The sequence below is a fragment of the Solanum tuberosum genome, unplaced genomic scaffold (genome assembly GCF_000226075.1).
Source record: "Solanum tuberosum cultivar DM 1-3 516 R44 unplaced genomic scaffold, SolTub_3.0 scf00149, whole genome shotgun sequence".
NCBI lineage: Eukaryota > Viridiplantae > Streptophyta > Magnoliopsida > Solanales > Solanaceae > Solanum > Solanum tuberosum.
Genome location: NW_006239072.1, coordinates 620,358 through 634,396, shown reverse-complemented (window position 1 = coordinate 634,396; position 14,039 = coordinate 620,358). Strand labels below are relative to the sequence as shown.

General features: G+C 33.0%; 2 protein-coding genes across 7 annotated transcripts in view; both read right to left on the bottom strand.

Moving 5' to 3' along the window:
* Positions 1-1,521, bottom strand: part of LOC102581983 (uncharacterized WD repeat-containing protein C2A9.03-like) — a 6,517-nt gene extending 4,996 nt beyond the window's left edge. For both annotated transcript variants that reach the window (XM_015310987.1, XM_006352504.2), the window contains exon 1: positions 1,273-1,521. The gene's annotated coding sequence lies outside the window, so the exon portion shown is untranslated. The remainder of the gene's footprint in view (positions 1-1,272) is intronic.
* Positions 1,522-4,304: 2,783 nt separating this feature from the next.
* LOC102581208 (phosphatidylinositol/phosphatidylcholine transfer protein SFH13-like) lies at positions 4,305-11,454 on the bottom strand. 5 transcript variants are annotated; one of them, XM_015310983.1, is made up of 15 exons: positions 11,235-11,454; positions 9,899-10,014; positions 9,484-9,802; positions 9,099-9,198; positions 8,728-8,994; positions 8,185-8,262; positions 7,989-8,093; positions 7,851-7,900; positions 7,670-7,769; positions 7,459-7,557; positions 7,257-7,370; positions 6,819-6,975; positions 5,324-5,712; positions 5,174-5,248; positions 4,305-4,705 (listed from the first exon to the last, which is right to left on the bottom strand). In XM_015310983.1, exons 2-15 carry the CDS (start codon positions 9,903-9,905, stop codon positions 4,685-4,687), a joined length of 1,881 nt encoding a protein of 626 aa, XP_015166469.1. In that variant the 5' UTR covers positions 9,906-10,014; positions 11,235-11,454; the 3' UTR covers positions 4,305-4,684. The 5 variants fall into 5 exon arrangements, with proteins under 5 accessions (XP_015166469.1, XP_015166471.1, XP_015166472.1 ...); XM_015310985.1 differs by having other exon boundaries at positions 9,484-9,787; XM_015310986.1 differs by having other exon boundaries at positions 9,484-9,784.
* Between the last annotated feature and the right edge of the window lie 2,585 nt (positions 11,455-14,039).

The window sequence follows — 14,039 nt, the reverse complement described above, 5'->3', positions numbered from 1 at the left end:
ACAACCTTACCCGTTTAAAAAAAAAAAAAAAAAAAACTTTGCCTAGTCACAAACAAGTTAGGGTCGGCAATATGAATCTCACTCCATTTAAGCTCATTTCATATCACCATCTAACTAAAAAAATAATGCTGGCCAAAATAAACAAATATCTAGATTGAATCAGCATAACACAACTTCACAAATTCTGCAAATTAATAGCAAATAAACTCAACATGAACTAGAAAAGTCTGGCATCAAAGATAATGTCGCAACAAACATAACTTCATAACTTCCACAATTGAAAAGCACAAAAGTCAAACTCTAAGACATGGAACATGATAGCCTTCAGAGGTAAATCTAGGTTTTCTATTACATGGATGACCACTAAAAAAGAAGGAAAAGCATATTAAGTGAGAATTGATCCCTAATCCTCTAGGTAAGTAAAAACAAACATTCAACCAAATGCACCATTCAGCCTTCTTGTAGCATGGATGCCAATAGATAATATGATACCACTATTAAAGAATATAAACATAAAACACCTAACTTCACAAAGAGACCACGAAATCCCCAAATTTTACAAAAAAAATTCGACCCTGATAGCAAGGGTTCGGATGAACCTAGTGCTTATGCTCTGCATCCGCCCGTAGCAATACGATTACATATTTAATAAACACAAAATTCAATCTAGATATACAACCAAAGGCGAGGAACTTTTCTTAACTTAAAAATTTAATGCTCCCTAAAGTAGAAGAAAATCAAGGTTCAATTCAACCTGCCTTACATATCAAAACTTACAAATTAACAACTACTAAACTCAACAATAAACTATCAAAATCTAGTATCGAAGATCATGTCATAATAACCATAACACCATAAATTCCACAATTAATAAACACAAAATTCAATCTAGGATATACAACCAAATGGAAAAACTTTTCTAACAAAAAAATTTAATGCTGCCCAAATTAGAAGAAATTTAAGTTTTCAACTATCTACATATCAAAACTTAATAAATTCTACAAATTTACAGCAAATAAACTAGCAAAATCCAGCATCATAGATCGTGCCATAAATTCCACAATTATACAAAAACACAAAAATCAAACTCCAAAACACCGAACACGATACCGAAACATTAATCATCCATAATCAACACACTAAAATAGGTCACCCAAAAGGAAAAAAAAACCCTAATTTCCACAAATTTATCAATTATTCAAAAATACAAGCGCATAAACACAAACAACCGGAAAATATAATAATTAGAAATTAATTTTAAAAAATTCTAACCTTGAACACAAAAGGGAACAGATTGATCGAGGTTCGTTCGATCTCGATCCAGAAATTTAACAATCAGACATCAATTAACACATCGAAAATTAATTTGATTGATTAAACACAAAGAAAAATGAAAACTAATTGTAGATCGAGATTTGGGTCGAAGAGAAAAAGAGGGAAAAGTTTCTATGTTTATCCACTCGGTTCTTCTGCAAAGGACATTTTTCTACTCCAAATAGGGAATGAAAGAGATAATCTTTGGCTGTAGGGGTATATTTTATGGGGAAAAAAATAAATATTATTAAATAGAATTGAAAATTGACAAAATTGATGTAAGCTTCAATTTGATTTTTTTAGGGATTTAATAAATTTTATGAAAACAATTAATTATAAAACAATCTAGTTCATGAAATATTTCGCGTTCATGTGAGGTCACGGCGGAGGTTGCACCCCCATGAATTCGACTAAAGTAGTTCATTTTGGCGTTAAATCAATGGTTCAGTCTACTCTGATACAAGGATAGATTAGATACAAATACATGAAGAATATGTTTTTTGGTAAAATCTTGCTTCAATTTGACCTAATTGGCGAGTGATCCCGGTACACAAGTGAGTGTAGTTTTATTTGGTTCATCTCCGTCAAATATCTTCATTTTCGTGATCATGTTTCTTCGGAGAATGCTACTTCAACTATAACATCAAGGAGAAGTAGATGGTTATGGTTATTAATTAATGATAAAAACAATTTGGTACATGAAAAACTTCGCATTCAGGTGAGTTTACGGTGAGGGTTGCACCTCAAAGAATTTCACTAAATAGTTCATTTTGACATCAGATCAGTGGCTGAGTCTGCTTGATACAAGGATAGATTGGATACGAACACATGAGGAATATGTTTTTTTTGTAAAATCCCGCTTAAGTTTGATTTAATTGACGAGTGATCCAGTATAACAAGCAAGTGTAGTTTTATTTGCTTCTTTTCAACCAAATATCTATATTTTCGACATCAAGAGTCGAAGAATTTCTTCGGAGAATGCTACTTCAACTACAACAACAGGGGAGAAACAATTGTGATTTTGATTATTAATTAATTATAAAACAATCTGGTGCATGAAATATTTCGCGTTCAGGTGAGGTCATGGCAAGGGTTGCATCTCAACGAATTTAACTAAACAGTTCTTTCTGACGTCAAATTAGTGGCTCGATCTACTCTGATACAAGGATGGATTGGATACAGACATATAAAGAATATGTTTCTTTTTATAAAATCTTACTTCAGTTTAACCTAATTGACGAATCATCCCAATATGACAAACGAGTGTAGTTTTATTTGCTTCTTGTCCATCAAATATCTGCATCCCCCGATCGTATAATGAAAACAGTAGTCAAATAATTTTCTTCGGAGAATGCTACTTCAACTACAACACCAGGGGAAAGTAGTCATGCTTATCCGTATTTTATTCATTATTTTTTAAATGGGAGATACTAGTTTAGGAGTATACCTTCTATCCAATTGAATTTGTTGCTTCTGAATTCGTCTAAAAAGTACTTTGTAGGTTCAAAAACTTGGCATAAGATTTAATCTAACAGAATTCCCTTCAAGTACAATTACAAAATCGGGAAAGAAATAGCATTGTATATCATGATTTTGTCTGTTATTTTTTAAATGGGAAAATATGGTGAGGGATGAACGTCCTATCCGATTCAATATGTTTCTTTCGAATCCGTTTTAAAAAATAAATACTTTGTAGGTTTAAAAACTTCACAAAAAATTTGATACTATATAAAGATTCGTATTGGGTTTAGCTAATATGCGGCTACAAACAATTGATATGATTAACTCATTCAATGGATTATCAATTTGTGGCTTTTCTTAGTAACAATATATTTTTATATCCCATGACTTTTTGAAAAATTACTTATAGGCCTGTTGATCTAAATAAAGAAATTAATCGAGTTTTTATCATATAAAATGCGTTAAATAAATATATTTTTTTAATAAATGGATCTTTTATTTATTGTTGAATTGTCATTAATGAAGATAATATTATCAAGTCAACGCTCGAAGTGAATATATTATAAAAAATATATATATTTTAGACAAAGACATTGCTAATTACCGACAAGTGTTTGATCTGAAAAAATTGCGACCAAATTTAAAAATGATTTATTTTACTATATCAATCAAGACAGCTATGTATATATATATAGTTATTATCATACAAATAATTGTGACCAATTCAATGTCAAGTTTTCTTTCCAAATACCAAATTATACTACCTCATAAAACTCATTTTAATTGCAACATTGGGTAAATAATGTTATATTTTACACCTAACAATTAATCATATGATTAACTAATTCAGATTTATATGTAAACATATGTCATGTGTTTATTGATTTTGATATAACTATTGAGTGCAAGTAATTCTTATCCAATCGCTTTTGTTTGAATATTAAGTTTTTTAAATTTTTTTTTATGTCAAATGGAAAAAGATACGAGTAGTAATTTTATTTTATTTTAAAAAAGATAAAAACTCCTGCCCTCTTTAATGGGACAATTTTTATTTTATCTTAAACCCACATGGAGTCATTTAATGTAATGTCGGTGGCATTCCTTAGTCCTTACATGTTGCAAATAATTGATATAATTGTCCTAAAGAAATAAAGTAACAATAAAATTGTCTCATTATGATTTATAGATCATGAGTTTAAATAGAGAAAGCAATAGCTGATATTTGTATTAGAATAGATTGTCTATGTCACTACTCACATCCTTTGAGCTACGACCCTTCCTCAAATCCTGCGTGAACATGAAATACTTTGTGCCTTGGACATTGTACTCTTGAAGATTATAACTTTTTTTATGACAAAGGAAACCGACAACCACTACCCTTTGGGTGCGCACAGGGTAAAACCCCCGCTCCTATGCAATAGCTCGCAAACCACATAGGAGAAGTAACCCGCACTAGGCAAGCCCGATATGACGAGCTCAAACTCTCAAAGATTACAACTAAGACAAAATAAATGAATTTTGAGTGATAATTCAGGTATGAAAAGGGAATAACTAATTATTGGGTGTGAAACTCGCGAAAAACTCATAGTTTAAATGTGTTTTTGACTATTAACTCGAAAGAACTATTCAACACATGCCAAGACGTTCTCCTGGAAAACATCAGCACGTAGCCGATTCTTCACACTGGCAATTTGTAAAGGCACATTTATTGCATCAAATTTGAAGCTGTTTCCTTTAAGCTTTTCCTTTTTGACACATTATTAGTATAATGAACATCTTGAAAGAAACACTTTTGTGAGTTCTGAGTAAAAGGATTAGAAGTACTCAAAAGTGCAGAAACTCTAGCATCTACTGCCCTTGCAGCACGGTTAGCAGTCAAAACTCACGTTGCATCAACCCTCTCGTATATTCAACATAATAACCTCCCCCGCTGCAACAAAAAGATCTGAGTTTCAGAAACATAGAAGAAGAGAAGGCATTAACCTTTTAACTTTCAATAAACACTTGGTAGTGGCGAGAAAGGTAATAATTTATACTTGACAGTGTCCCCAACACCCAGTTTAAGACCCCACCCCCCAGCCCCCAAAGAAAAACATAACAACAACAACAGAGGTGGATTCAAAAATTTATGCTCCACGTCAAAAGTATTGGGAGGAAAGCAAAAGCAAGAAGCCAACGGACAAAATGACTTGACAGTTGATTTTTCCTGATTTCATCTTTCAACAATGCTCAACCCTATCATGTACCCCTCTCCCCTAAGCATGAAAATGAAAAAGACAGGAAAACGAGAAACCTACCAGATGCCATAACTAACTGTCTTAGAAAAATGAGGTGGTTGATAGGCTATCTGACAAATGATGACCAACAGAGTTCATAATTGTAATGTAAAAAATCTTACATGATTACTTGATTGTTTTAGGTTCTCCAACAATTCTGCAATTTCGAGTTGTTTCACCACTGCAGTATGCAACACCTGTTGAAAAATATAAAACACGACAATTGAATAATCCAAGTTCAAAGTTATATAACTGTCAATAATAAGGCATACCCTTTTTGTCTTGTCAAGGTCCACCTCCACTGATTTGATCCTTTCCATTGATTGCTGGATCATTTGGTCCTTCTCTGCTGGGATCTCAGCAGGTTTTCTCTTTATTTCTTCAAACAACATTTCCAGTTTATGAAGACGCTCCATGCACGGGAGGGCATCATCTGATTTATGAACAACTTCACCATAAGCAGAAGAACTGCTTTCTTGTCTTTCTTCTAATGCACTAGAGCGGGAAGCATTTGCCTGTTTCCTCCAATACTCAAAGAACACACCACGAATCAGTCCAGAGAGTTTGAGTATGAAAGGAACCAGTTTCCTTTCCAAGCACTGCATGCATCCACTCAAAACCTTTTTCTGGATAGTTTCAAACCAATGAATCACCAATGTACCTAAAGAGCGCATAAAAAAGGGGACATGAATCCCCATCAGGGGACGTTCCAGTAGCACAATCTTTTAATTGGAAGTTAATAACCTCATAAATCAACTGATGTACTTGCTTGAATGTCTACAGATTTGGCAATGCACATCAGTCTAGTGGACACACAGAAATGAATGAATAGAAGAAAGAGATGGATAGAGAATTGGCTTAGGAATGAATATGAATATTTTAGCAACTTTTCATGGAAATCTGGCTAAAATCAGTATTTAGTCAAAAATTACTTTTGATAACCAATTTAGTCAAAATATAATCAACTTGTTAGATGACAGATACAATAAAGTTTCTCAGTTAAAAAAGGTTAGGTGATAAATTTAATGAAATTTAAGGTCCTCTAGTGTTTTAACTCCGAAACTTTTAAAAGTTGTGCCCTTCAATGGAGGAAAAGAAAAGTAAGTAAGATGAATTTTGCATGATGAGGAGATATCATCTAAAGAAAAGAATGTCAATCATCAATATGACACCAAAAAGGAAGAAAAAGAGATGAAATTCTGATTTTTTTAATTTCTGACTGCTGAAAATAATTTCTTTTAACAAGTCTTAATGATGAAAATTATTACCCCTAGTTAACACAGTAACATAGAAGGGAATCATGTGACATATTTATTTTGGACATTATTTTATTAAGGCTCCATTTCACTTCAAACAGTTGAAATCAATAAATTTGCACATTTAATTTGCAAGCATAAAATTAGTACTAATGTAACCGTCATTGTTAACATCTAAGCATTATATTACTATTTTAAATGAATTCAACTCTCCTAATTTTAATGTCACTTCAAATTCTTCTAGTTATAATTGTATGGCTAAAAATAAGCGATTTTGAGATCTCTCTCCGGGATCAAGTTTACATTAGATATAATTGTCAAGTAACGAGTTTCAAATACATGAGAAATATCGGACAATCCAAATGGAGCTCAAATCATAATTGAAGTTACAGTTGAGCAAGTCTTCATCATAAATAATATCACATAATTAGAAACACGTTGTCAGGTCCAGCTGGCAACCGTATCAGACTACATTCTACTGGTAGTATAGATAAACAATGATGACAAATACCTTCAGAAGTTGGTTGTGCATTGGTGGACAAATTCGTCAGATTGCATTCTGGAGGCTCTGGGCAACATAGGGAGACATGCTTATTAATATCAACTAGTTCACCTGTGCTGAATTGCTCATCACAACTACAGTAGGGGGTAGAATTCGATTCCCTTGCCTGCACGAGAAAGATTTAAGGTAAAATAATTGTATCGCATATCTAAAAGGAATGCATTTGCACACACTATAAATACATGATAACTATTTTCCCTTCCATTATTGAGGCCCTTTTTTTCTCGCTCTCCCTTTGGTTTTGGAGCAATGGATAAATCTAATCTGATGATTATATTTGAAGGTATACACATCATGGTGATTATTGCACATTACAAACACCTGATATATTTGATAAGAAATGACATTTTAAACTAAACTATGGTTATATAATACTGTAACACTCACTTCCTCATCAAGTAGGGACAGCTGTGGAATTGAACTGCTACTTCGTCTAATTGGAGAACATGGGTAATGAACATCTGATACTGATTCAGCTGTTGATGTCTCATTAATTCTTCCCTGACAGCAAAATATGTCAAATAGGGGGAGCCGGGAGGTATAATAAACGCAAGGAAACAACACTAAGAATGTCAAAGTAAAAATTCACCTTTAGTGGGCGTATCTGTTTAGAGGAATCAATTCTCCTTTGATCTCTGGATATTCCAGATATTGGCTTCACAGTTTTTGCCTCTAAGTCATGTACAAGCTAAAAGTGGAGTAGAAAACTATTGGTCACCTCACAAGAAGAAATAATTCCTTAAACTTAAACGAGAAGAGCCATAAAAAAAAGAAAATAGTGAAAACACCAACAAACCCACCTTCATTATTTCAGGATCACTCCATGGACCCTTGTTAGACCTGAGGCAGCGACGCTCAACAGAACAGGTACAAGAGCCACCCAGAAAGTCAGGTAACTGACTGGACAGAAAATATCAGATACAGAAATTAACATTTTTTTTCAAACAGGTAGGTTTATATGAACAATAGAGAGAGAGAAACCTAGGGTCAATCGCTTCAAGCAGTTTACCCAAAGATTTAGGTTCCAGAACCTGCAAAGTGCAGATGAGAACGCAGATATTCAGTCAGTTGAAGTTGGACCAAATGAGTAGAAGAAAAGAAGCCCCTGCTTTCCTCCACCTGTATTTTGCCAATAGTCTTTGCATCCAGAAATTTCTGTGCTGCAGGCCAAAGTATCTTTTGGAAGCCAGGGCCAGCATTGACAATGAACATCTGTTGTAATGTCTATATAGAGATGCCAGAAATCATTAACAACGGAATCTGAATAACCACTTGAAATCTAACTTAACTATTCATTCATGATGACAGCTAATACCTCAGGAAAGTAGTTGTTATCAACTTTTGCCATGGCTGCCAAAAGAGTAGCAGCTGTCCTGGTGAAGTTTTTAACTCCCTGCAATCAATGGCATACTTCTTAATAGGTGAAATTGAACAATAAGCAGTAAGCTGACAGCAACACTTCTATAAGACTTTTTTAAAAATAAGGAGCAACACTATTAAAAGACCTTATAGAGGGGTAAACATACTTTGTCTGGCAAAGTTTAATGGGAATACATGTTATCCGCATATCATAATCCATAAATCACTTTGGTAAAGGCAAATCCAAACTATGTAGAGACAGAAATTGAAGGACCCAACAGCTCCACCTAATTCTTAGAAATACCGGGGGAATGCTAAACTATTTGCGGTCCCACTTAAGTGTTTAATGCATGTAGATATGACATTAAAGCAAAAGTACTTAATTGTCGCAATAAAAGCTATATAGCTACATAAAGTTTTAGATTGTGTAAAAAATGCAACAGAGATTTCAAGACAGTCATCAATTTTGGTAAATTATCCATTCAGTGAAGCAACATACAAGGCCTTGCACATCCAAAATTGTGGTTGTTGAGTAGATCCTTTTCTTTGCTGCAATAGAACATGCAGGGAATTTCTCATGTAGGGCCCTTTCAAACTCTTGGACATGATATTTCATGTAGCGATCAATTGTGGTGATTCGCATTAATTTGTTCGGGTGAGCTTGTCCAAGCCTTTCAATATACACAGGCCTTCCGTCCCTGTCAACTCCATGATATCCTTGGGGGTAATACTGCAGGACTTCTTCCAGCTCTTCAAAGTGAAAATCCTGAGCAGTCACAAGGTCCAATAAGTAAATAAAGTTGAAGCAAAATGCTAAAATTAGAGTTATGGTAATCACAAGACAAATTTACGCCTGTAGTATGCAACTACCTCCAATATTGTGTCTGTTCCATACTCCTTCCTCCAGTTAAGCATTTCTTGCCACATCTGAATAGTTTTCTCAATGTTGAAAGCTCTTGCCTTTAAGAATCTATAAATAATAGAATACTAACATAAGATTGTAATACTTGCTATCGGTGCACAAGAATCACTAAATCCAATACAAGGACACAACTTGCAAGGTGCAGACACAGACAGCTCACTAGACTGTGAGTAAGGTCCAAAACAAAATAGCCATGACAAATGGAGGACTTGAAGAGTCATTTTCCGTCAAATTCTATTGCTTTTAGTGCAAGTTATCACTGAAAATTGCCAAAACTCACGCAACCGAGAATACTGTCAACCAAAGAATTATACAACTCAAAAGGCAACTCACCTCAACAAGGTATGGTAGTCATCATGTATGGGTGGCAACAAATTCCTGTCAAGAAGTTGTTGATGCAATTCATAGACAACATTTTCTTCCTTTGCATCATGGACATCCTCTATCAAAACCGAAGGAAACCTGTAATCAACTTTCTTTTTTCCTCTTTTTTTGAGGGAGCGAGTGAACTTGTTGGAAGCATTGATTGCCTTTTTCCTGAAAGCACCAATTCTGAATCTCCGTGTTTCATCCTCAGAATTCTCAAAGTCTGATTTTCTTTCTCTACGGTCATCATAATAAGCATCTGATCCCCCTTCTAGAACACAGGATACTATTCAGAGCATTCATACTTGAGCATCATAGAGCAAACACTAATTAAATTATCCCAACAAAATCTTCAGTTCAACGACCAAATGAGGTAACAAACCTGACATCTACGTGACAAGGAGGAAAGAATGACGAAGTAAGTTGTGACGCTAGAGTTCAATGCAATTATGGCTTTTCCGTCTCAAAACCATCCAAGCACAGGTTGCTCTTACATAACTAAAAGAAGACAAGTAAGCCACCAGAATCTCAGACTTTCTATAAAAAGAAGACAAATAATTTTTGCGCAAAAGAAAAGACAAGCATTGTTTCTTGAATATCGCAATGATATTCCAAATGAATTTGAAAATTATTTAACTCTGCAAAGGGTACTCTAGCTCACCAGGAAAAAAAACATCAAGCTCCATTAATACTATTCATGTGTGCAGTCCAGTCAAACCATACATCAAACTACCACAGAATGGAAATAAAGATCATTCCCTGCTGATAAACACAAAAGAACAAGTCCTATACTCTAGTTATTGTATTGTACTCCACCGACACACCTCAAACTGATAAATAGTTCCAGTAAAATGTTAAAGAAATAGCAGGACAGACAGGCAGAGCTCGACATGTATACTTAAACAACAACTACTACGCCACAATCCTGAACTAATTTGGATCAACTATATCCACTTGGTTCCAATTCAAGCCAACTATAAATTTAATATCAACATCATTTTTTTTTCCAACAAAAGAATATATATGCATTAGGTATTTAAGAATCCTCTACCTTGATCACACCCAAAATCAACCAAGTATTCAATTACCGTAAACTGAAGCTCATATCTCACATTACACCAAACAGCAACGACCATGGGCGGAGCTTGGTAGGGGCGAGGGGGTTGGGCAAAAAATTACATGGTATATACAAAGTTAAAATTATTTTTTATGTATAGATACATAGTAGATGTTGAATCCCCTCAGCTTCTTCACATGTTTTCTTCTTCTATATTAAAACTCCTTTGTGAAAATCCTAGCTCCACCATTAGCAGCAGCAACAACAACAAACCCAGTGAAATCTCACATGTGAGGTTTGCACCTTACCTGAGGCTGTTTCCAATAGACCTTCGGCTCAAACAACGATAAAAAAGAGGTAAAATGCTATGACAGGCAAAACACAACATATATAATCAAAACAACAACTACTCAGCCGCAATACTGAACTAGTTTGGATCAACAATATTCACATTGCTACATTATCAACATTTTTCAAAAAATAAATAATGAATTATAAGAATCCACAAACTTGATCACACGTAAAGTCAAACAATTATTCAATTTCAATTCTCCGTAAACTGAAACTCAGATCTCACATTTCACCAAATAACAAATACTACAAATGAAAAAAAAAACGTTACGATAACATTCACCGGAATGAAATGCCAACGGAATCTCACCGGAAACCTACCAACGACAAGGCGATCAGAATCGGCAATTGACAGAGCTATGAGATATAATTTCACTGAACTTCTGATTTCAATAATCAATTTCGAGAAAAATTCTCAGATCATCGTAGCGATTTATGAACATTTACAAGCTTTTTCTCTCTCTTTCGGCAGTTTTTTTGAAGATTGCAGCGCCAACTCTTTTACACTTTCTGCGTTTTGCTTGTTTTGTATGCTGTTTTTTATTACTTACTATGTATACTTTCCGAATTTTGAGATTTAAATAAGTTTAAATTATTTTAGGATATTCAATAATATTTGTTCACTTTATAAAATTAATGATTAATTTTACACTTAGTTTTTAACTTATCTTTATCATTAATAATAATTTTTCTATTATATTTTTTAAGATATTATATTTATTATATTCAAATGATGATTTAAATTGGGACTCTTGAAATTTTCAGTCAAATTTAAATTGTTTGACTTTCAAAAACGAAAAATACTATACATAAATTGGGACAGTAGGAGTAAACTTTTTAAAGATTGAGGAAGGATCATTTGATAGCTGGATAAAATTTAAGTTATTTATGTATTATTTTTTGTATAACTTATACAATATTTGATTGGTAGATAGGAAATAAGTTATATATGTATACATTAACATTTTAGAAATCCGCATTATAATACATGAATAAATAAAATTTACATAATGAATACAACATGCAATAATACATAAATTCACTCATAACTGCTTCATATATTATTAATATTTGAATAACTCTAGCTACCAAACGATCCCTCAATTGATAAAAACCTTGATCCTGCAAAATGAGGGAATGACTTTTGTAACGGATAAGATGATGAAGTCGAAATTGAGATGATTTGACTACATGAAGATGAAGTAAACGGATGTGTCAATAAGAAGATGCAAGAAGTTGGTTATAGTGAAAATTGAAAGAGGTAGATGTAGGCTGGAAAAGAAAATTAAGGAAGATCATTAGATAGAATATGATGTTGCTTTACTTAAAGTATGACAATCGAATATTAGAGTAGAAGATTAGTAGATAACCCTTTAGATGAGAGAGGTTGGGTTTAGCCTAGCCTCATCCCTTACGGTCTTATAAGCAGTACTCTCTCTGTTTCAATTTGTTTGACTTAATATTTTTTTTATCTATGATTCTTCTTCTTGTTTTAGTAATTTCTTTAATTTCAAAATTTTCCAAACATTATATGTTTAAAGTCGTAAGATCAAATGATTTTTTGATAAATTTGACATAATTTTAATTTCAAATCACATGATTCAAAAAATTTATAACATTATTTTCTTAAACTTTAAATCAAGTCTAAACGAGCTAAAAAATTAAAACTATTTTGTAGTAATAGTTTATTTTTCTTCAAGATAATATAATATGTGTTACTTCATTTGTTTCATATTTGATATTTTATTATCATAATTTATTTGAAACCTTGTTTTAAGTATTTTCTCTTTCGAACTTGATATATCAGATACAATCTCTCTATCCCTTAATTTACATAGTAGTAAAGAATAAGTCCCTCCGTAGGGAACAGTACGTGTCGAACTGCAGCTTTGCATTTAATTAAATGAAATTGGACTGAAAATAAATAAATAAATATTTGGGAGTATCAATTAATTTTACAGTTACCCAAATACCGTAAGTTTTTTTTTTCTTTTCAAACGAATAAATTGAATATCATTTATAATAAATTTTCTATTCTGACAAGGTGCAGTAAAGGTTCCGAAATTAATATTGTCGTTATACATTTATTCTATGTTTCCCCTAGTAAGGAGTGCCCTTATAAAAATATTTTATTATTATTATAAAAATAATTATTATTATATTGATAATTATTATTATTATATGTGAGTAGATTTTTTTAATTTTATTTTTTATGTATTTGACTAAAAGGACATATCAAAATCAATAGTGTCGTTTTGTGAGGGTGGGAAATGGGAATCACGAGAGATCAATGCTTTATGTATGATGTGTCTAATTTTTAGTGAATAAATTGTTTTATATTTATTATAAAATAACATGGAGTTGCTCTAAGAATATCAGATTATGTTAAAAGTATTTTTGAATCGGTTGAACTTAATAGTGAGTATTAGATTCAATGGTTTGACAAGACGAGTTTGAGGATGTTGTGATAATGTGAAGCTCAGTTAATGTATTTGCTCGTCTATGGATTAGGTTGCTATCTTTATCCATAACTTTGAAAATACATATTCAAACATCAGAAGGCATTGAACTTTGATGCCTATAAATACTTAGTTGACGTGAATGACAGATAATTAATCTTTCATATAAGCCCATAAAATGATGAATCTAAGTAAAAATTCACACAAACATTAAAAAATATAAAAATATTTGTTGAAATCTTGAAATTCACACATATTCCTACTTTGGATCTCTATGGCTAAGGTTTCAATTTTTTTGACAAATGAAAATGAGATGTCAAAAGGTAGGAAGTGAGTGATAGGGACAATTGAAAGGACCAAATGAATGTGGTGAGCCTTAAATTTAGATTCACCCCCACACTATCATAGTAACATTTTGCTTGTAATAGTGACATTTCAACAAGTTCTTTGTGTCTCCCCCTTCCCCTATTGTGACGAAAATAGTGTCCCATTACTTGAAAAATGACTTGACACTGCCAAGATATAGGAGCCCCCCACCCCACCCCACCTACCCACCTCATTCTCATAATTCAATGCACCTAATTTTGTCTTTACTATTGTGTATCTTTTTGCTTGCGGGGTGATTTACAAGAATGGTCTTGAAGCGGATGTTGACT

Coding starts and splice junctions, on each gene's coding strand:
- LOC102581208 (XM_015310983.1), bottom strand. Junction 9,199..9,483: donor GACTACCATACCTTGTTGAG/GTGAGTTGCCTT, acceptor TATTATTTATAG/ATTCTTAAAGGCAAGAGCTT. Junction 7,901..7,988: donor AGACTATTGGCAAAATACAG/GTGGAGGAAAGC, acceptor TGCACTTTGCAG/GTTCTGGAACCTAAATCTTT.